The following is a 24,143-nucleotide window of genomic DNA, read 5'->3' as shown; positions in this document are numbered from 1 at the left end:
GCAGGCCAATTCTAACCCTAACCTAGCAGGGCAGAGTGAGGACTCCCTGCCGAACAATGCCAATTCAACAGAATAGGGCAAGGATTTCAACCACCAGCATAGTCGGAGGATTTTCAAAGCCAACCCGAGTCTAATAGGGGAAGAGCACCAATAGATAACATAGTTTCAATAATCGTTATCTTATTGTCATGTTGACTCTCAATAACTGTCATAATCAGAGTCCAATGTACCGTTTAAGATCTGTGGATATGCGAAGTTAGCTATGACAACTACTGATGCTCTTCCACTAAGATTTTCATAGACTACCTACAACAAAATGTCCTTTCCACTAATTTTAATCTGGTGCAGAAACCGAAATTTATAAACATATAAAAAAAGACAGCGTATTCTTCAAAATCATAAAACCCACAGTGAAAAGTTCACTGAACATAAATAATTATTGAATCTCAGAAGAATCCCAAATCAGGGTCCCACAAATATTGTAGTTATATCCAATGAGAAAATATTAAAAACACTAAAATATGGCCCTAAAATATCGCCATCTGCGAGGATCAAGTACAAAATTCCATTATGCAGTTTTACAATCTTATGCGAAATGGAAGCACCAAAATCTACACAACCTGAACCAGCAAAATTCGAGTTCTTCAGGTCGGCAAAATTCCGCCCTTGATGTAGTAATACCGTCATGTTCATCAGTTGCTGAGCGGAAGAGTATACAGTGTAGAGAGGGTTACCACCCTGAGTAACCAGAATTGGCAGTGAATTCACCCTGCTGAGGGTAAGGCTGTTGCGGAGCATACTGTTCACCGGGTGTAGGGTATTGTAGATAGCCCGCATGAGACAGAGGCGGAGGCGGCGGAGGGGCGGCGGCCTGTGGTGTGTATGGTGGGCAGGGAGGGTAAGGATAAGGGTAACCAGCCTGCTGGGGATAGTCTGGTGGTGTGTATTGTGGGTAGGGAGGATAAGGGTAACCAACCTGCTGAGGATAGTCTTGTGGTATGTATGGTGGGTAGGGAGGGTAAGGGTAACCAGCCTGCTGAGGATAATCTATTGGGTGTGGAGGGTAAGCAGCCTGAGGATGGTCTGGTGGGTATGAAGGGTAACCAGAGGGAGTATACCCAGGGCCACCCTGATGAGGGTAACCAGCCTGCTGATGATAGTCTGGTGGGTATGAAGGGTAACCAGAGGAGGGAGTGTATCCAGGGCCACCCTGATGAGGGTAAGGCTGTTGCAGAGGATATTGGGGATAGCCCACATGAGGATGAGGCGGAAGCGGAAGCGGCAGGGGCAGGGGGTCGATAGTGGGTAGCGCGAATTCTGTAGAGGTGGGCAGGGGCACCTTGTTCCTTTTCTTAGGCTTTTGGGCAGCGCTCTCTTTGGCATTTGATTTGGACTCTGGCTTGATCAGGGGCACCTTGTAACTTTTCCTTTTCTTGCGTTGTGGAGGGGCACTCTCTTTGACATTTGACTCCGACTCCGGCTTTATAACCTGGAGAGTTAGGTTGAGCTTCCCTGTGATATTCCCAGAGGAATTGCGCACCCGGTAACTCTTGAAATCTACGCGGCCGGTCTTAAACTGGCCAAGAAACTTAATGGGGATGGACGCGTCGCCTAATTTCTTGCCGCTGGTTGTCTTCTTCATTCTGCCTTCTTTCTTGCTGCCATTTGTCTCCTTCATTCTGAGCTCCAGTTTTAAGCGGAGGCGGTTCTGCCCAAGCGCCTCCTCGTCCACCATGAAAGACATTAGCTTGTTCCAGGTAGGGTTTACACCGTACTCTTTGGCTCTAGTTTTTTGCTTCGCAGGTCGCGAGCCGTCTTCAATCCACGCCACGGCATAAACCTTCGAATTGGGGAAAATGTCCACATTCCTCATATTCCTCATAGTACTGACGGATATCAAAGTCATTTGAATCTTCATGGTTGATAAGGAAGAACGATCCTGTGTCCCTGCCATATGTTTCCAGGAAGAATTGAAAAAGAACTGAACAGAATATGCTAAAAAAAAACTCGAAGAAGCGGAATTTGGTCGCGAACAGAGAGAGAGCTGCAACCAGAAGAGGCAGCTCAAATATTATAACTGTAGAATAAAATATAAAATTTTATGTAATAGATAAATGTTGAAAAAAAAGGTCCATGGGTCACTTTCTAATATATATAGTTTTTCTAGTTTGACTTTAAAATGAAAATTGAAAATCTTCAATAAAATTCAATAGAAAAACTACAAATAGAAGTATACCTTCACATGCAAAAGAGGCTTGTCTTCATTATTCTCATATCCTCCATGATCTTGTATTGTACAAGAGCTCAAGGAAGAAGGAATATGCTAAGATTGATATTGACCTTGTAGATGTTATTTATCAAAATGGAAGGAAGAATCTTCTTTTATAGAAATCTCAAATAGAATCTAGGGCTTAGATTAAGAGGCTAAAAAAAGAATGGCCATGATCATATGGGTAAAAGGTAGGTAAAGATGAAGGGAGGAGATTAAGAGGTGGAAAGGTAAAATATAAGAATGAGCATAATTAAGAGGTTAAATTGAAATGAAGGACTGAGATTGAAGAGTAGGTAATTTAGGGAGACGTGTTGTCATGTGGATAAGAAGAAAAAGGTTAAAAAATTAAATAAATAAAAATATTTATTTAATTAATATAAGAAAGATTAGATAAATAAAATATTTATTTAATCTAGAGAGGGGTTGGATTAAATAAATAATAAATATTATTTAAACTACAAAAAAGAGGTTTAGTGAATTAATTAAATAAATAAAAATATTTATCTAATTAGTAAAAAATATTATAGTAAAATAATTAATAAATAATAAATATTTATTTAATTAAATAACAATTTTAGGTGTTTACAATTTTTTATCTAAAAGTTTATGCAACTACATTAGTTTGTACATTTACTCACAACTAGACATGTTTGTCATATAAATTTTAAACAAAATAATATCAAAATAATTATGAACAATCATCCAAAACAAAAATAATATCAAAATAATTATGAACAATCATCCAAAACAAAACTTGATAAATTTTGTGTATATTGAAATGTAACCCTATTGTAAATTCCTAAATAGTCAATCACAAGCCTAGAATCTACAAAACAACCTCACATGTACAAGATAAGCTTTAGAATCAAGGGCTTATATTAAAAGGTTAAAAGATGAATAGCTATGATTAAGAGGGTAAGAGAGAATGAATAGGATTAAGAGGTTAAAGTGAGATGACGAGGTAAGATTAAAAGGTGGAACAAAGTGAATCAGATTAAGAGATTAATTTGAATGAAGGGATTAGATTAAGAGGTGGGTTGACTTTTATATTTAGAAAAAGGTGTAGATTCAAGTGAATGAGTGATAATGCTTAAGCTAGACATGTGAAGGGGAGAAACTTGTTACATGACTATGAATTTAGATTATGATCCATGTGAACAAGTTGGAGGGCTAAGATTAGATAGAAGAGAATAATGAATTATTTTATACTTGCTTCTGGTTTTGATTGTGTGCTCTTTTTTTTATATCAATGTGATCCATCATCAGGATGCTAAGAGAATGAAAGGATATGAAAGAATATCTTTGCATTCTCTTAGCATCCCGATGATGGATCACAAGTGTGATCCAAAACGTTAATGTAAAAAAAAGAGCACACAATCAAAACTAGAAGCAATTATAAATATTAATATGGATTGTGGAAATTTGTTTACTTTAATAATGAATTAATTAAACAAATACAAATATTTATTTAATTAATAGTTGAAAAAGGTGGGATTAGAATATTTAAATAAATCTTAAATATTTATTTAATTAATAGAAGAAAATATTTATTTAATGAAGTGAGAACATTTTTAGGTGTTTAGGCATGTGGTGAGAATGATTGCGAGAAGACAAAAGACAAATGTGCATACCAACAAGAAATTCCATACAGAAGAGCATAAACATTTCAATTTGGATATGGAGACCTTAGATTATCATTTTAATTAAGTCATCGATAAATTTATAATTAATTAAGTCATTGATCAATTTGTATTTAATCAAGTCATTGACCTTAGACTCTACAATCTTTCATAATGTTGCATGGTGTAGACACCTGAACTTCACCAACTTCTATTAGTAATTATGTAGATAAGCTCGTCGTAACTAGTTCATTCTAACATTACCATATTGATTAATAAAATAATTACAGTATATCATCACATTTCATTAGCTAATTAACTATCATTAATTAATTTTAAATCTTTTAATTGATTAATTTATCAATTCATTAATTGTATCAACTCCATAAGTTCATAATTTCAATTCTAAATCAATCAATCAATCAATTAATTAATTTTTGTCTTAAAATCCGAAGTTAATCTAGTCATGTAAGTATTTTACTTCCTTGATTCATTCTTTCATATTCTTAAATGGAATAAATCAAATAAATTGAGTGAAATATGAATTTCTTAAACAAGTGCCACATCATGGTGAGCACTTGCATTTATAGTATTGTGATAAAAATATTTGTTGTAATTTTTAATTATTATAATTTTGAATTGTTGTTCACTACCAGAAATGATAAAGGGGATTTGATTTGGGGTGGTTCAGTAAAAAATTTGATGGCATAAACAATGATGCCATATATGCAACTCTTCTTGGTAGACTTAAGTTGTCCAAGAATGAGAACCTGTGAAACATTGGCATTGAGTGGGATTATTTAAATCTCGTGAGAGTAATGATAGAAAACCCTACCCTAAGTTGGAAATCACATACGTGGATTGATGGAATTTGTAATTTACTAATTGAGGTTGGAGAATATTTGATCACACACATTTATCACAAAGAAAATTGAGAAGCAGATTGTCTCTCAAACCATGCAATTGACCAAAGCATACCATCAATCATTTCAAATTATGCCTTAGTTTGGAAGGATAGCAAGTAACCAGTGTTGGGATAAGGAAATAGGAGAGATAGACAATACTTTCTACAAGTGATGGCACAAAGTGGAGCCAAGATACCTCATGATTTTGACATGTCTCAAATAATGGAAAATCGACCTTTGCAACAACCTCACTCCAACATGGATCGAAGGAGGCCTAATAGTGGAGGCAATAGAAGACCACATCTTGTGCCTGAATCACCATCATCTTTGTTTCAAAAACCAGAGGTCCCACATACACATGGTCAAGCATATGATACTCACCTTCGCAGACCATTATGGAAGTCTTATGCAGAGAAATATGCTCAATCACATATCAATGCTAAGGATCAACCACCAAAGCAATTGGATATTCAAAGGCATGCTCAAAATTTGGACACAAGGAAACCCCGAGTCAAATTTGGGGGCAACACATTAGAACATGACATGCTTGTAGAGTATGGTATACATGGACAAAATAGATATTTCGTTCCTCAACATGAATCTATACCAAGTGGTCCATATATGCAGCATCACTATAGACCTCCTCCATATGAACATGTGTATGATCAATATCATCCATATATGCAACATGCTCCTCCTCCAATTGGTGCCTCAAGCATAGGGTATGGTCCAAGAAGTCGATCTCCACCTAAGAACAATTTGGAGCAACAAATCAGGGACTTACAAAAGAAAATGGAGGACATAAATACATCGAAGCCAACATACACAATGAGAGACATATGTCCTTATCCATTTGACAAGAGCATTCCAATGCCTCCATTTCCTCCACACTTTGTGACGCCTAAGTTTGATAAGTATAGAGGAAAAGGGGATCCTAAGGCACACATAAGACAGTTTTTCACAGCTTGCATTGAGATAGCAGCAGAAGAGACATATTTGATGAGATTATTCCCACAGAGCCTAGGCGATCAAGCTATGGAATGGTTCTCCCAACTTCCACCTAGAATTAAGTCATGGGGTGACTTAGCAGAGGCATTTATTCAACATTTCTCCTACAATATAGAGATAGACATATCAGTCACTACTTTGTGCAACACCAAGCAAAAAGAGGGAGAGTCTTTTGCATCATTTTTACAAAGATGGAGGAATCTAGCTAGCAGATGCTCTTGTGAAATTCCACAAAAACAAATGGTAGAAATGTTCACCCAAAATGTTAACAAAGAGATTGGCTATGATCTAAGGAAAGCTTGTTTGTCCACCTTCAAGGACGTCATTGAAAAAGGCTTAGTGACAGAAAAGGTCCTAATTGAACAAGGAATCATTAAGATATTCAAGGAAAACAAAGATGACTTTAAAGGAAAAGACAAGCCAAGATTTTGGAATAAAAACAAGAACACAATCAATGATGGTGTTGTTGATGCCAATACAGTGCGACCCAAATTCATTTTTTCTAGATCAAATCAGGTGAATACTCAAACAACTTCTAAATCATGAAGGAAGTACACTTCATTGGGAGAACCACTTGAGTCAGTTTTCAAAAAGCTAGTGGCAAACAAGGTAATCACTATTCTAGATTTTCCTCCATATGAACCAAAGGTTAAACCAAATTGGTGGAATGATGATGAATATTGTGAATTTCATAAGAGCAAGGGTCATAAGACAGGAAATTGCCATCGACTGAAGAACATCATACAAGATCTCATTGATAGGGGTGACATTGAGATTGAAGGGCACTCATCCAATCAAGAACATGAGATGTTTAAAGAACCATTCCCGAAGCATGACAAGGGAAAATCTAAAGCCACAGATGACCAAACCAACTATACTAGAGCATCTTATAACTATGATTCAACTATCAACCACATCTCGATGGACAATTATGTCTCTACCATTATCATCAAGGACAAAACCCCTGAGAATTCTACCCAGAGACCCAAGATTGTCTTAAAAGGCATTGGATCTTCTTCCGAACCTACCTCTGAATGTCATGTTACAACCCGCCGAGGTAAATTCACTTTGCAAGGTGCTCCAGCTAAAAACACCGCTTCCTCATCAACCAAACCTGAGTATGACGTTGTAGAACAGTTAGGGAAGACACCCACGCTCATCTCCATACTTGAACTCTTGCGCATATCCCCCACACATAAATCCATTCGTGACAAAATCTTGAGAGACACTTCCATCCCTACTGATCTGAACGTGGACCAATTTCAAGCCATGGTGGGATACCTTTCCATTCCACACTCCCTTACATTCACAGAAGCCGATGACGCCTCCGTAAGTCAGCCACATAATGCACCTTTACACATTGAAGCCTTCACACACAAACATAGAATCAAACGAGTCCTGATAGATGGAGGAGCAGGTCTAAACATTTGTACATTGAGCACTATTAAACAATTGGGATATTCTAATAAAGTTGTGAATTCTACAAACAAAATTACCGTCAAGGCATATGATGATGAAGAACGTTCATCTAAAGGCACAATCACATTACCTCTCAGAGTAGGGCCAATTACGAAGGATGTGGTTTGTCAAGTCCTTGATCTAGATCTCACATACAACATACTCTTGGGACGTCCATGGATTCATGAGATGAGCGCAGTCCCATCTACATATCATCAATGTATCAAGTTCCCACACAATGGAGTTGAAGTGACCATCAAAGCTGATCCTAACCCATTCATATATTGCAACAATATCCGACATAGATCAGAAATAACAATTCCAGTCAATCGAGAGGCTATTCCTTCATCGGCATATGTGGATCCAGAATCCTTGAAGCCTTCTACATCAAAACAAGCAAAGCTCGAAGAAAAGTTCAATTTTAAAGACATGGGATGTGGTGAGTATATCTTTCATGTTAAGCAACTCCCACTATCTCCTAACACATTCAGTCAACATGAACAATCTACAAATAATTTGCAATATCAAGGAATTGGGTGTGAACCACCTAGTGTTGTGGCTAGTAAGTCTAAATGCAAATCTCCTCTAGCGGTGCAAGCATCTCTTGATATCAATAGTCCTAAGAGTGGTTCTAGCGAAGAATCTATTGAGCATATTGCCAGCCCTCTTGAGAACTCACATAGCTTTACCGTTTCAACCACTCATTCCATTTCTAGTCCACTTCCAGACTTGGATCAACAAGAATTACAAAAGCCCTCACTTATTGGGGATCAAAAATCAAGCTACGAAAAGAAAAATCTAAAAGTCAAAAATAAAGAAAAGTCCTTTACTTCAAATCAAAATCAAAAGCTATTGGACTCTGCAAAGATCAAAGTCAAGGATAAAAATTCTATGAAAGAAAAAGAGAAAGAGTTGATCTCTCCTAATATCAAAATAACTGGGGGCAAAAGTTCTGCAATTTCAAGTCAAAACGAATACTTGTTGATCCTAAGTCTCCATCATGCTATCCTACTTTCACTTCTTTTCGCAATCATAAGCCTTCATCACTCATCTACTTGTTCCACACATCCATCCCCTTTTGTTGATACATCATGGACCTTTAATGGAGCTTCCTTGAAGGACTTTGTTATCAGGGATGCCCAAACTTCTTCAGGTGACACGCATACGGGCCTGTGTAGTCCACACACTAGTAATTCTATCTCAGTTTCTTCATCAAGGAAGACACTCACTCGAGATACACATAATTTAGTCAAGGAACATTGTAACTAAAATCATAAGGTAAAGCCTCACACATTCGAGGTGGGTGACTTAGTTCTCAAAGAACATCCTAAAAATCAGCAAGACGGAGAGAAGAAGGGCAAGTTCGAACCAAACTGGCTTGGTCCTTACATCATTACAACAGCATATGGATCTGGGGCATATCAGCTCTCAACTACAGAAGATGAACCTTTGGAGGATCCTATCAACAGCATGCACCTTTGCAGGTTTTACACATAGCTCTTCAGAGTATCCTAATTCAAAAAATACAAAAAAATTCAAAAAATTCAAAAATACAAAAAAAATTATAAAACAAAAAAATCGTTACTTGGTGAAAACCTAGCAAACAGGCGCCTTGTGACACAAAAAACATTGAAAAATCAAAAAAAGTACAAAGAAATAATTTCGTCCAACGGTGAAAACCACTTCGGTGGCACCTTAGGCAAGTACCATGGTGAAAACTAGGTCACCAGCGCCATGTGTAGAGACATTGCTCCTCCCTCTTTCAGGATTCTCTTTCATCACTTCACTTTGCACACACTCACGACCAATTCATCCATAATAAACTTACACATTCCCATCATGGCTTGTTATTGATCTACCCAAGATTGGTTCACCATTCATAATAATCCTTTGCCTCCCTTTCCATCCATAATAAATCAAATCCTATATGTGGCTAAGGCAAATCCTACGTCTAGTGATGGGTGTGGAACTGAGAACATCACATGTTTTGAGGAGTACAGTTTCTTCCAGCTTCCTTCAGTCTATCCGCGCACAATTCACAATAAAGCAACATCTGCATCGCCAGTCCGCAATAAAGTTTCATCTTCTCCACAATAAAGTATCAGTTTCATGGATTCAGTCAGTTTCAGATGAGACACAACAGCAAAAATGGGCTTCAACAATTCAAATATTTCAATAGACTCAGACAACATATGGTTCAGTGCTATCTATCCTTTTTGTGAAAGTAAACATTGTGACCACAATCAAATAAGACTTATACAAGTGGCAAGAGACACTAAACTTGAGGGCTACAGTGGATGTTGGTGTCGAGTCTTGGTTTTCTTTTGATTTTATCTTTCTGGTGACATGTCTTTTAGCTTTTTCAGGATGTCTCTGACTAGAAATTCTATCTCCAGGATGTCTTTGACTAGAAAGGCGAGGATGGGGTATCGTCACCTATTTTTATTTGTTGTCTATGGATTGTCTCCTAGTAATGCTATGACTTGTCCAAGGATATGAGGACACTATGAGTCTAGTATGAACTGGGGCATTCCTTGTTTGTGACTATCTTATCTCCATGCAAACAGGTACAATGACTTTTTGGGTCGAACATATGCCTCGATTGTCATAACCTACTTGCCATAATAAAGCTCAATGATGATAACGCACAAGAAGCTCTTTCACTTTCATATCTTCTGTCTTCCATCCCCCTTTCTTGATTGACTTCCATCGTCCTTCTTGAGTCCACGTAACCTACTATCACATGACTGAGTATAATGACACACCAAAAACATTTGCATCTCATGTAGTTGCACCTGCATTACCACATATATGCATTCATACATACATATAGATATTACAACTGCATCGCATCCTGCACACAACACTTGTTAGCACAATTTACATTTGCATTATCATATTCATCTGCATTACATACATCCACATTTGCATCATGCATACACATATAAAACATAAAAGAACAAAAAAAAAATATATTGCATTACATCATATACATATTTGCATCCATATCATAAGCATCACATAAGAAAATCTCATCACATAGGTACACATGCATATAGCTGTCGCAAAGATGAATCATCTCATATATATATATAAAGTGTCATGATACAATGATGTCAAAATTATATGGCTACAATCACCCGCAGGTGTCTACGTCATCATACAAAAATGGTACAATACTGATACATAGGGAGCCCTCTACGGCTATGATGAATTCCCTCCCTCAGAGTCAGCTAGCCTCGACGAAGTTTGAGACCTAGAAGGACCCACCCCAAGATCATCTCTCCTGGCCCCTGTGTCCTCTGCAGCCACCCCTCGTGTCGCCCTATCCGGATAGAGGAACCCACTGATAACTCCTGCCAACACTGTTGGTAGTGCTAATCCTATCCATGTCATGGTATCCCATGCCACATGTCCAGCCCTCATCTCCAATACCGGATCCTAGAACACTTGTCTAAAGGCATCCATGTCTCCATCTCGATCGTACCAAATCAGCTCCCCATCGATTGGTATCCGCAGAATCCTGTATACATCCTCCAGGGTGACTGTCATCTCCCCCATCGGCAAATGAAAAGTGCAAGTCGTGGAGTGCCACCTCTATGCCAGTGCAGTCAGCAATCCCATGTTCGCCCAAAACTCAGGCACATACAGAATATGTCTCAATCCCATAGCCTCAATCGCAGCTTGGTCCTCGGCTATCAACTCAGGTCACAACCTCTGAGTCGATGGGAATCTCTCTCGTGACTCCAGCATAGGCAAATACTCCTGCAGTCACACAAATCAATCATCTTAGTCCTAGTGACACTCACTGTTCATCACAAAGTGTTGCTTCTATCCTAGTGGTACTCCCTGTTCATCACAAAGTACTACGTGTTTGCACTCCCTGTTTATCACAAAGTGTTGTTCATATTTGCACTCCTTGTTCATCACAAAGTGCTGCTCATATTTTAATACTCCCTATTCATCACAAAGTACTATATCTTGGTACTCACTGTTCATCACAAAGTGCCTTGATCTATCTTATCCTAGGGCCTATGCTTGAGTGAATCCTCTTGAGAAGTTTCCTAATTGGCAACGTATGTTCTGTCACAGAATTATCAATCCTAGCCCTATTTGTTATCCTAGTCTTCCCTAGAGGACCTGCTTGAGTGTATCCTCTCAGTAGCTTATCCAATCGACAACGTATGTTCATCACAGAACTGTCGATTTGACCTAGAAGACACAAATTCACATTTTTGGACACAAACATGCTTTCATGACATAAACGCTCTTTTAGACCGCATAAACGTGTCTAGCACCAACGCAGACGCGCCTACACGTTTTTGACATTTTTTTGGACCCTATTCTAAGCGCATTTATTACTCTACCTAGCATGCATTAATGACAACAATAAATGCATCAAAGTACAAGGAGGTTTTGTGGTACTCAACGGCTCTCCTGCATCTGTTGGCCTCTAATATCGGCGAACACGGTCGAATCTATGCACCAATGCCATCGCTGCTGACTATTGTTGCTCAATTCTCTCTCTGTACTCTGATTTCTTGGATGTGTGGATGATAATGAGGATGTTTTTCCCTCGTGGTCTATCTTATAGACTACCCTAGCCCTAGTCTCCTATGTCAGTCTTCGTTATCCTGTGACTTTGTCACTTTATCTGGTCAGTCCATTCTAGCCTTTCTTTCTTATCGAGAGATTGTTTGTGGTCTTTTCACACATTTTCATCCAATCTCTCGAGGGGGCATATCATTCCCATCTTGGGGCAACTCTGTATCAGTTCATCTTATCTTCTTTGAAACAATGCGACAAGCTGCATTGTCTCAAAGAGGGGCAAAATGTAGACACCCAAAATTGTCCAGTCTAATTAAATAAATATTTTATTTATTTAATTATCTAAGCTTAATTCTTCTATTAATTAAATAAATCTTTATTTATTTAATTAATTCATTTATCCTCTTCTAGCCTTATTTCTCATTTGAATAAATACATTTATTTATTTAAATTATCTTTTTCTTAAATTAAATAAATATCTTATTTATTTAATTATCCCACTTCTTCTATTAATTAAATAAATCTTTATTTATTTAATTAATTCATTAACCTTTTCTACCCATGACACATGTCATTCATCTCTTAATTCATACATTACCTACCCCTTTCATTATTTTATTATTTCTTTTACCTACCCTCTAATCATAGCCGACCTCCTTTTACACCTCTCAATCTTATCCCTCCATTTCATATAGTGTCTTCTATATAAGGAGATTCTTCCTTCATTATCAACCCTAATCAATCATTCTAATCAATCTATGCATCCTAATCAATCATTCTACTCAACTATGCATTCAACCCCCCGTTGACTACTTGACTACACTACACTTTTGAACATAGGCGATCCTACTTACAACCACATTCCGTTCTTTGTTGAGCTCTTGTGCACATAAAATCTGAGAGCAAATATATCAAGCAAGATCAATGGAGATAGGAAGAATGGAGATTCAAACCCTATTGGACATGTGATGGTATAATCTTTGTGATTTCATTTGATTTGCATTGTCTTAGGTAATCTTCATATGTTATGGTGGATCTTTGTTGTTGTTAGGCTAAGGTTTTGTGGTTGAATTCATTTAGCCATTCAATATCCTTATTATTGTTATCCATTTTCACCATATACAAATATTAACAATTATAATATAATATAAACATTATAGTAAAAATATACATTTTTCTTATGAATATAATCCTAATTTAATTATAAAAGCTATATAATTATAATTATATAATAAAAATAATCTTAAATATAATTATTAATTATTAGTTTAAGATTATATATTATTTTGAATATATTTATGTAATATTAATTTTAATTGATCTTAATAAAATAACTATTAATAATTATAAGATTATATAACATAAAGAATAAAGTGAAAATAGGTTTTTTTTTAATGACTAAATGAGGAATATTTAAATTTATGATTAAATGTTATAAAATTGCATTGTATAGGGGAAGAGGAAGATTGGGGATCAAGAAAAAAGCTCTACAATTTGTACCTAGGCCGACTTCGTACGAGCAAAAGCTACGGCGAAAGCAACCTTCACTGGCCCGTGTACCATGCATTTATTGCTCCCTCCCATCAAGCGTGGGAGTGAGTTTATGTGAGACGGAACTTTCGATTGCAAACCTTTTTTCTTCATCAGAGGCGGTGGAAGGGCGCGACAAGAGCTTCTTGCAAGACCTCATCGACACTCATAGCAATCCGAAAGGTGCTCTTTTTTTGGCGGTGCAATCCGTTGCGGGTGAAGTGCAGTCAGGAGATCGAGAAAGAGGTAAGGAATCTTCCAATGTTGTTTTAACCGTTATGCCTAATTCTAAGATGAGTGATTTATTGCATGATGAGAGCATTAGGTTAAGAGATGTTGCCATTTTTCTGGCTGTCTAGAAATTATATGAATGGATGGTTGCAGAATATTTGGGTTGATAATGAAGGGTTTCAATTCACTTTCTGTAGAATGATTCAAAAAGGTTTATACATTATCTTCTTTAAAGAGGCAAAAAGTCATAAAGAAGTTGTCAAGAAATAATTTTGGTCTATTGGTAATGGTTGCTTTTGAGCCATAGGGTGGACACCCAAGGCTAACCATGAAGAAATCCTCTCCCTATCATGCTCTACATGGGTTAAGGTAAAGAATGTCCCTCTGATTCTATGGAATTGGCTCCTTAAGGCCCTATCTTCCATTGGTAATGTGATAAGGATGGATAATTCCATTAAACCTGGTGTTGATGTTTTGAATGAGCTTAGATTTGAATTGGAAGAGGAGGCATTTATATGCCCAATAGAATACCTTGGCGGCATTTATGGTTGCTTTCTATGTAAAAAAGAAGGTCACATTCAGAAAAACAACCCACTCTTGGCTAACCTCAAGCATAAGGCTTCTAATGGCAAATAAACCCCTCCCCTAGCTAATAAAAACACCCCTATTCTGGGTGATAAAGTTAGAGATGCTTCTAACTATGGTGGGCCTATGAAAACACCAGATTTCTTTCCTCCCTCTATTTCTCAAGGTAAAGGTGACACTCCTCCTAAAAGAGACCCAGTCAGTAAGGGTAATTCTGGGCATACTCCCTTTATGAACAAGGAAACTATTATCTCAAAGTTGGATGCTCTTCATGTTGCGGTTAAGGCAACTTCCAAAGCCTCCCTTCATTCCATTCCTAAAAATGTTAAACAGGTTTTGAATGGAAAAGAATCCCGAGACTCACTTCCTAATAATAGGAAATTGAATGCACAACAAATTGTGCTTGAAAAATTCAAAAAGATGATGGATACCAGGAAAAGAATTGAAGATCAAATTAATAATTTCGATCTAGTTGTTATCCCTGCCAAACCTATGGGCAACACTTTTGGACAACCCTTCCCCTAGGCCTATCATTGAACTGAGCAAGGATGCCAGTGAGAGCACTAATACATTTGCCCTAAAATTCTGACGGCAGTTTCTGACGGAGAAGGTATATTGTGAACAAATTTGATTTTTTTTTGAAAAATTGCCCGCATTCGTCGGAATTCCGACGATCATTCAATATATGTTTGCAGCAAAGAAGGAATTGGCAACGACATTTGTCTTTTTTAACAACAAAGTGCCCGTGTTCGTCGAAATTCCGACGACAACAGGCATTACTTAAAAAAAAAAAAAAAAGACCAAGACATTTCAAATCATTTCTGCGGCCTCTTCCCATTCTCTTGTTGCCACCCCAGCAACGTATTCCCACCCACAGTTCCACCTCTATTTGCTAGAATCCCCCAGCCTTGCCTCCACCACTACTCATTGCTTGTTCCTGGTCATAGCTGTTTAGGCGGGAACCACTGGTCAAGCGGTTAACTGATTTTTGTTCGATCTTATGGTGGAATTTTCCTGCATGAACTGGAACAAAGCATCATGGAAGGAATTGGTTTTTGTTTGATCTTTCACCCGACTGCGGAAGGAACTCGAACAAGGATTCAAGGCCCCCCACTTCGTGGCCGCAGAAAGAACAATATAGCGACAAACCCCAGCCACGGCCAGTTTTTTTTGGGAAGAGGAAGCAGCATAATATATCAATAAGCTGATTGTCGAAGCATTGTTGGGGGTAATTGCCGATTCCAAACCCAACATTCTTTCCCCCCCCACCCCCAAGTGGTGGGCATTGGAATTTACCAATAGTGATCATCCGGGTCGGCCTCGAAGCGGACCTGCAGGGAGAGGTTTTTTTTTATCTTAACACTTTTTGTTTTCATGACATTTGAGTGAAGTAGACCACAGCTGCAATTGTTATGGAACCCGAGAAGCTTCTTGAAATTTCATATTGATCAACCTTGTGAGTAAATCACGGCTCCATTAGGTTTGTCGTAACAATTTCAGCACCATCCATGATTAGTCCATCATCTTTCATGATTAACAGTAGTGAACTTATCCAATGTCACATAACACCATGCGATGAAACTTAAGACATAACTCATTATTCTTCTGTATGAGATTTTTTAACCCATAGATATTTATCATCAACCTCCTTTTTTTTCACCAAAGGGATAAAAATTTATTAAACACAATGAGAATTACAGAGCAAGAAAGTAGATACATAACCTAATCTAATCTCCATTTGCATAACCTAAGAAGGTAGATACAACTAAATAATCTTGAAAGAAATGCATATGAAGGGCACTATTAGAAAAGAACTTATGTACCATGCTAGTCTATGTAGCTACTACTAATTATTGCATAGAAATAGATACATGTGTTAGAATGTGTTGAAATAGTAGCTAGCTCGAATAGGATAGGCCCTATAAATGTAACTTGTAATTTGGTCTGATCCTAATTGGGTGATGTAACTTGTGGTCCTATATTGAATGTAACTTGTAATTTGGTCTGAATGTAACTAAGGATAAATATTAAGAAAGTATAATAATTACACTAATACATATATCACTCTCATGCCTTCCTTAATTTGATATAAGGTCCCTCTATCCTGTTAATGCATGATAGCCTCGGTAAGATAAATGATTGAATGAGAGATAAATGAAGTCTCTCATTCAATCATCTATCCTATTGATAAACTATGATGAAGACTTCAAGCTATTGTTCCTTCATTTGATCGATGATCATTCTTAAATTTGTATATATTCAACCATACTTGCAAAGTTTGATCAATGCTTAACTACCAATAATCATCGGTTGTAAATCTCATAGCACAGAATACCGATTGGTATCGGTTTACATTAAAACCAATGCACTCTGATTAATATCGGTTAACATATTAACTATGAACACCGATTGTTATCGAGCACCAATGCACTCCGATTAATATCAGTTAATATATTAACTGTGAACATTGATTGTTATCGGGCTTAACTAATACATACCGATTAGTATCGGTTGTCTTGCATATGATAGACGTGTCGATTAAGTATCAGGTGGTTTGTTAAGTGATATACACCGATTTAGGTTTCTATCCTCCTCCTTTGTTGACATCCCCTCCCCCATTGTCTAATATATCTATGACTTTTCCAACAACTTTTAATATCACAACAAGAGATAATTTTGTATAGGTTTCTTAAAGCCAACTTTATTACTCTCCCCTTGAAAAATTGAAGAAAAAACCATAAACAAAATTAGGACAATCCTTTTTTCAAGAATCATCAACTATTCCAGTAATGAATGTCATGATTTGGAGATTAAAATTCAACAACTTATTGTAGTTCTAGTAACATTTAAATAATAGGTGATAATGAGTTATACACTCATCATATCCCTTCTAAATGACATTTATAACCTATTATGTTTTTATCTTGCTATATGACATTGGTAGCTTAATTACCTATTAGGGGCTCATTGTCATTCATGGTACTACAATTTCATGTGCAATCATACTTGGGAGGCAACGTAATAGCCTAGTTCTTCTTGTCTCTACATTGTGGAGCAAGAATAATAGTTGTCAATTGTTCCTCTTTTTTAAGGATCCACTTTGTTGATTTTTATCTTTTATAACTTGATATCCTTTCTTGCATAGAATTGCCCTGAATCCAAATTCTCTCCTTTCTTGGACGTGTGTGTTCCTTGATTAGGACCTCTTTCATTGTTTTTAGGCAAATAAACAAAGATGTCGACCTCTCTTCTCTACTTATACACAAAATGGCTAATTGAAACTACTTCATATACAAAAAATGTTACCTTGCACTGATCGAGCCTCAAAAATGTGACACCCTTGTTCAACAAGGGTTGATACTCTACAACATGATGCCTATCATTCATGAGCTCAAGGTGGTTGCTTTCATGCTCAATAAAAATATGATCAAAACTTTTTGTAGTTTCACAACTTGCTAGCCAATGAAATCCATGATGTAACATGAATCACCCAACATTACACAACTTGTTAGCTAATAGTATTCACGTTTCTTCTATTTTCTCTTATCATATGACTAATAGTAAGCATATCCTTCTATTCACGTTTCTTCTATTGTTGGGACTGGGAGGTGCGGATCGACCAGATCCTCCACCTGTCGAATGTAGACAATATGAATGTTTTTTGGATTAGGATGGTAGTCCAATTTGGGAGATCATTTATTGGAGGATCTTTTTTTAATAGTTCATTTATCAAGACTATTGCTAAGGGGCTAACAAATATCTACAACTTTTAAGTACAATGGTCTATTGAAGACGCACATCTTCCAAGCATGTTACCTCAATGGGGTTTAAACCTTAATGGTTGCCACAACAATGTTATGACTTGACCATTAAACTACATCTTTATTGATATTAACTTAGATTAATTATTTTAAGAGTTTTGAAAAAGATGCCTTAAAAATAAATCTAAAGAGCGTTTGGTTATTTAATTTAGAAACAAATATAGAGGATGATTTTGTTGTAACATTGAAATCAGTTTTCTTCTACATTGAATAATATTCATCTTTATCAAAATAATATGTAAAAATGTTCATAAATAATATTCTTTACATAGACCAAATGTGGACCTATGTTTATTATAGCATCTACATATCTACCTTCTAACCTATGGTTTTGATCCTACTAAATGTGTCTCATTACTCTATAGTCCATGTCAATTGAATGACTTGAAATATAGGGATATGCATATAGATCACACAAACACATTTAGTCATTTTCAAGCAGGAAAAATATAGACAAGTGTTAGCCAAGCCATAAATTTTAACATTAAACTTTACAATTAGATTGATAGGTATTGCACCTATAGGATTAATTCAACAAATTTTGAGAAAAACCTAGTTCATATTTATAAAGTTTCTTGAAAAAAACATAATAACTTAAGATTTCTAGTTATAGTTCAAAGGTTATCATCAAAATAGTTGACAAATATTCATCCACTCAAAAGAAATTCCACAAGAAAAATTCAATTGATAAAGTATCCTCATGAGGGACATGCTATGCATAAGATTGAGGACAATGTTGCTCATAGGGAGTTAAAAAATAAAATCTATAACTAGTACTACATCGGAAAATATAAATAAGAGTTTTACTAAAGAGATGGCTATTGTGCTCAATTTTTCTAAGCTACATAAGAATTTTTATCAATAGGAACTTTAAACCTAGTAGAGATGCTCAAGTGAATGTGATTAAGATCATACTATATGCATGTATAATTACTTATAATGTTTGGTATTTTCTATTGTTTATGCTTTAGGTAAGTCTTGTTGGGGTTTATTGTGAATATTTTATTGAACTTGCATTGATCATCGAATTTTTAAAATAGGGTTTCATTTTTTACATTTTGAAATTTTGTTTCGTGTGGAAGTAATAAATGTAACTTTTATTGTTTTATGTCAAATAATAATTTGATAGGGTTAAATGTATGAGAATGTGTGTAAATGGATATAGATACAAATGTTAGTATGCAATTTAGTTCTAGGTCCATTTCTAGAGATTTAATGAATATAATGTGAGAACTAAATTAGAATTGACACTTGATAATGAAAATTTTACTATTCTATATTCTGTCACTTTAAGGTGCATATGATTCCTAGAAGGATAAATTATCTTAAAGTACGTAGAGAAATCTAAAAATGCTTAAAATTGAACATGATACCTTGATGAATCTTTCTTGAATCCTCACACAAGGTTTTAGGATGTCATGCAAATTGGTGTGATTTAACTTGAATTCTCCTTCAATGCTTGATGAATGCTTGATTGCTTGTTCACTTGGAATTGAATTGATTTTATAATTAAGAGATCACTTGAATTGTAGGTAAACCCCTTCAAATGATAGGGTAGGCTTCCTTTTATACCTAATATATGTCTTGAAAGCATTTTATCCCGATGGCTTTAAATTAAATTACTTTCTCTTCTATCTGATATTGGTGGAGTAGAGGTTGCATTGCATCGACCTAGGATACATATTTCTGCAGAAACAACACAAGTTAAATGTATCCCAGGTCGATGCAAAGCAACCTCTGCTCCAGAAATCACCAGAAAATAGAGAAAGAACTTTAATTTAATGTCATCAGGATAAAAGGCTTTTGAGACAGATAAATGGTATGCAACTATATCTATTTGGAATTTATTACCCAAACAACACAATCGGTCAGTCGCCTTTGAAAAGAAAGTGGTATGATGAAATCTTTGGGCATAAAATAGATGAAATGCACTCCATACTACTGCTGCACAATATTTTGGTCGATGATATTTTTAAAATAGTAAAGGAAGGTGTATGGAACTGGCCTACAATTAAAATACACATGTATTATCTATTATGTAACTCTTGAATCAATTTCCTACACACAAAATGACGAAAATAGGTTTGTTGATGGGGGCTTTCCTAGGTCAAATAGGTTTGAATATATCTTGAAGTGTACAATATGGAAGGTTTGTATTGTTAATCTCCTGCCCATTTCTTAATTTATTTGTATGCATCAATGTCTCAAGATCATATGGACCTTAAGTTATTGTCTCCCTTGCATATGATTTGTTTGGGTGATAAACTTCACCATTCTACTCACAAGAATTTTATTAAGTCTCAAATATAGGGATCATAACTTATTAATGATGTAGTGAAAGTCCTTCATGAAGGACTTCTAGAAGTATTTTTGGATGAGTCTTTGTCAAGTGCAGAGAAAAAACAATTAATGCTTAATGGATTTAAGGAACATTCTTTCAAATTGGAAGCCAAAGTTTAATTGAAGGATGTAGAGAAGAAGGCGGAAGAGAAAAGACTAGAAGTTTTGGTGATTAGATGTGCAACAACACATATCCAACTACAAGAAAGTATAATTTTATTTTTAGAAAAGTGTAAAGGATGTAGTGGCGGCATGCATGTTTTAAAGACAATGGCTTTAATATACTAAGGATATTAAGGGTCACATTGATATTATAGCATCATAAATTGTACAACTATCCAATACTATAGACATGAAGAATGATGCAAAAGAAAATGAAAGGCTTCAAATAGAAAACTTGTACATGCAACTAAATCCATTGACTAATCAGAAAAATAAAATTAAGAAACTGTTCAATCATCTAAGAGATGTTGTAGACTTGCAACTCACCAGCTACTTAGTTTTTGCGGGTAAGAATTTTTTTTGTTTTGGTTATGGTTGTGGTGTTTGTTGGGAGACATTTACAAATTTATATATATATTCACTATTTAATGGTTTATGGGTTTGTAATGGTAATTTAATGTTCTTTCATATTTTTGTATAGATTCTTTATAATAGCCTATTATAGTGATTTTTTCTATTATGGATAATGTTGTGGGTCAGACGGCTTTGTCGTCAGTGAATGAAAGCATTGCATGAGTTCTACTTTTAAAAATTACATGAAACATTTTTAATTTATTGGATTCAATGTTAATATTTGAAAAAAAAGTTTATCAATATTGATGTTTCCTTTCTCCAAGAATTGGATCTAGGATCTTTCCGTCAGATAATATGTAACATCCAATGACTAAATATTTTCTTTACAAATGCTTATTTTATTTAATTATCATCTGAGTGTGAATTATAATTTATATCTGTGCAGAAGCAGAAGATACAAGCTGAAGACTCGTGCGCAAGTAAATTTCATAAAAGAAAGCAAGCAAGCATTATCTTGAATGACATGGAAACAAGCTCATCAACTACCTACAAGAGAGCAATTGGAGAAAAGTAGAGGAAAGTGTTAAAGGGTGATAAATACATACAAAGTATGCAATACAAACAAACAATGTCTAGAGTGTTTGATGTGACGTCTCTGATTTATGTCCGGAGGGACTAACCAGTTTTGGAGTTCCTAGGAAACCTATTGGGCCACGCTTGGAGGAAATCAAAGTGTTCATGCAAGGACCACCTTTTTTCTATTATGAGAATGATGTTTTTTCAGCGAAGGATATTTGGAAGGCAATATCCAACAATTTCTATAGTGTGGAACCAGAGTTAGCAGACTAGAAGTACTTTTTGGCTTCCAGAAGACCAAGAAGTTATGTACACAATCTCGTAATAGAAGGGCGATTTCAAGCATTACCTCTCCCCCCCATGACTATTCAGGAAGCACTTCCTCAGACAAAGGACTATTGGCCTCCATGGGATCAAAGAAAAAAAATTGAATTGCTAGACTGTAGATGATGTGGTGGTGTCCTTCGTGAAGAACTCTGCACTATAATTGAAAATTCACAAGGGAAACTGCAATATAGTGAATAGAAATACATTCTTGAAAAGTGGGAAGAATGGATCTTGGTTTGGGTGGGCCAGGTCAGGTGGCTCCTCTAGAGGTTGACGAGATAGAAAGCATATTAGGATTTGAATAAGATCACACTCGTGGAACTTCGTGTGCAACTGATCAATTGCATTGTTTGGGTAATGCATTCCAAATAGATACAGTTGCATACCATTTATCTGTATGCATGCTTTTGGATAGTATAATTTAACTGTATCTATTTGGAATGCATTAGCCAAATAGTGCAATCGATCAGTCGCACACGAAGTTCCATGAGTGTGATCTTTTTCAAATCCTAATATGATTTCTATCTCGTCAACCTCTAGAAGAGCCACCTGATCTGGCCTCACCTAAACAAAGATCCATTCTTCCCACTTTTCAAGAATGTATTTCTATTCACTATCTTGCAGTTTCCCTCGTGAATTTTCAATTATAGTGCAGAGTTCTTCACGAAGGACACCACCACATCATCTAGAGTCTATGCTTCAATTTTTTTCTTTGATCCCATGGAGGCCAATAGTCCTTTGTCTGAGGAAGTGCTTCCTGAATAGTCATGGGGGGGAGAGATAATGCTTGAAATCGCCCTTCTATTGGGAGATTGTGTACATAACCTCTTGGTCTTCTGGAAGCCGAAAAGTACTTCGAGTCTGCCAACTCTGGTTCCACACTATAGAATTTTTCAGATATTGCCTTCCAAATATCCTTCGCTACAAAAGTATCATTCTCATAATAGAAAAAAGGTGGTCCTTGCATGAACACATTGATTTCCTCCAAGTGTGGCCCAATAGGTTTCCCAGGAACTCCAAAACCAGTTAGTCCCTCCAGACATAAATTAGAGATGTCACATCAAACACTCCAGACATTGTTTGTTTGTATTGCATACTCTGTATGTATTTATCACCCTTTAACACTTTCCTCTGCTTTTCTCCAATTGCTCTCTTGTAGGCAGTTGATGAACTTGTTTCCATTTCATTCAAGATAATGCTTGCTTGCTTTCTTTTACGAAATTTACTTGCGTACGAGTCTTCAGCTTGTATCTTCTGCTTCCGCACAGATATAAATTATAATTCACACTCAGATGATAATTAAATAAAATAAGCATTTGTAAAGAAAATATTTAGTCATTGGATGTTACATATTATCTGACGGAAAGATCCTAGATCCAATTCTTGGAGAAAGTAAACGTCAATATTGATTAAAAAAATTTCAAATAACATTGAATCCAATAAATTAAAAATGTTTCATGTAATTTTTAAAAGTAGAGCTTATGCAATGCTTTCATTCACCGACAGCAAAGCCGTCTGACACCATCAGAATTCTGACAACAACCAAAGAAACATCCAACAAGGATTTTGTATATTCGACGTCACTTCTTTTCGGACAGTCGTCGAGGAGCAAACATAGCAACCATTGGAATTCTGACGGGAATTTGTGTAATTTTGTGGCTGGGGAGGAAATATACGCGTCGTCGGATAAGAGCGTAACGTTGTCAGAATTTCGACGTCAATGGCATCGTCGAAAAGGTCGATGACGAGTTTTCGACGGTTAAATTTCTCAGAAGCTAGATGTGGTATTGTTAGACTATCGACAGTTGACCGTCGTAAATTAGGCCCAAATGTACTAGTGGAGTAATACCATTACAAATAGTAGAAATATATCTCAAAAAGAATTTGATTCCAATACTTGCTCTAGTTTTGGTCCTGGAATCCTATAAGCTTCTCCAAACTTAGATATTGGTGATGTCAAGACTAATCCCCTCACTTGTACACTTGTTGAGAATGAGTTTGAAGGGAGTAGGGAAAATGTTACCTAAAGTGTTGAGGCAGATCCGGGAGGCTGTGTGGAAGCAGCTGATTGTAAAGACTCTCTGCAAAAGGATAATGATGGTAATGAGTTTGGTGAAGACAAGAGCTTCACTTGGGCCATGTTCCCATACTCTAAAGATCCCAACAAAGACTTGTTGGTAGAAGAAATGAAAGCTTATGGTCTCCAAAAAGCCAAGGCTAAAAATGTGAAAAAGAAAAAAGGCAGTAAAAAGAAGGAAGTATCTCAGGAATTAGGAGCTGAACAAATTTTTGAATTTAAAAGGAAGAGGGGTAGACCTAGTAACTCCATTGCCTCTATGCCTAGTAAGAAAATTGAACTTAACCAGTTACCTGAATGTTATAAAACCTTTAGGGCACATATGGACAC

The 24,143-nt window shown here is 36.2% G+C and overlaps 1 protein-coding gene across 2 annotated transcripts; it reads right to left on the bottom strand.

The window, feature by feature from the left end:
- Nucleotides 1-428: 428 nt before the first annotated feature.
- Nucleotides 429-2,339, bottom strand: LOC131054974 (leucine-rich repeat extensin-like protein 5). 2 transcript variants are annotated; one of them, XM_057989578.2, is made up of 2 exons: nt 2,237-2,339; nt 429-1,947 (listed from the first exon to the last, which is right to left on the bottom strand). In XM_057989578.2, the coding sequence occupies exon 2, from the start codon at nt 1,916-1,918 to the stop codon at nt 731-733; it is 1,188 nt and encodes a 395-aa protein (XP_057845561.2). In that variant the 5' UTR covers nt 1,919-1,947; nt 2,237-2,339; the 3' UTR covers nt 429-730. The 2 variants fall into 2 exon arrangements, with proteins under 2 accessions (XP_057845561.2, XP_057845560.2); XM_057989577.2 differs by lacking the exon at nt 2,237-2,339 and having other exon boundaries at nt 429-2,062.
- Nucleotides 2,340-24,143: the final 21,804 nt, after the last annotated feature.

This window comes from Cryptomeria japonica, chromosome 8, assembly GCF_030272615.1.
Source record: "Cryptomeria japonica chromosome 8, Sugi_1.0, whole genome shotgun sequence".
In the NCBI taxonomy this organism is placed as follows: domain Eukaryota; kingdom Viridiplantae; phylum Streptophyta; class Pinopsida; order Cupressales; family Cupressaceae; genus Cryptomeria; species Cryptomeria japonica.
The sequence above is the reverse complement of the archived record's forward strand: the minus strand, read 5'-3'. Positions and strand labels throughout refer to the sequence as shown.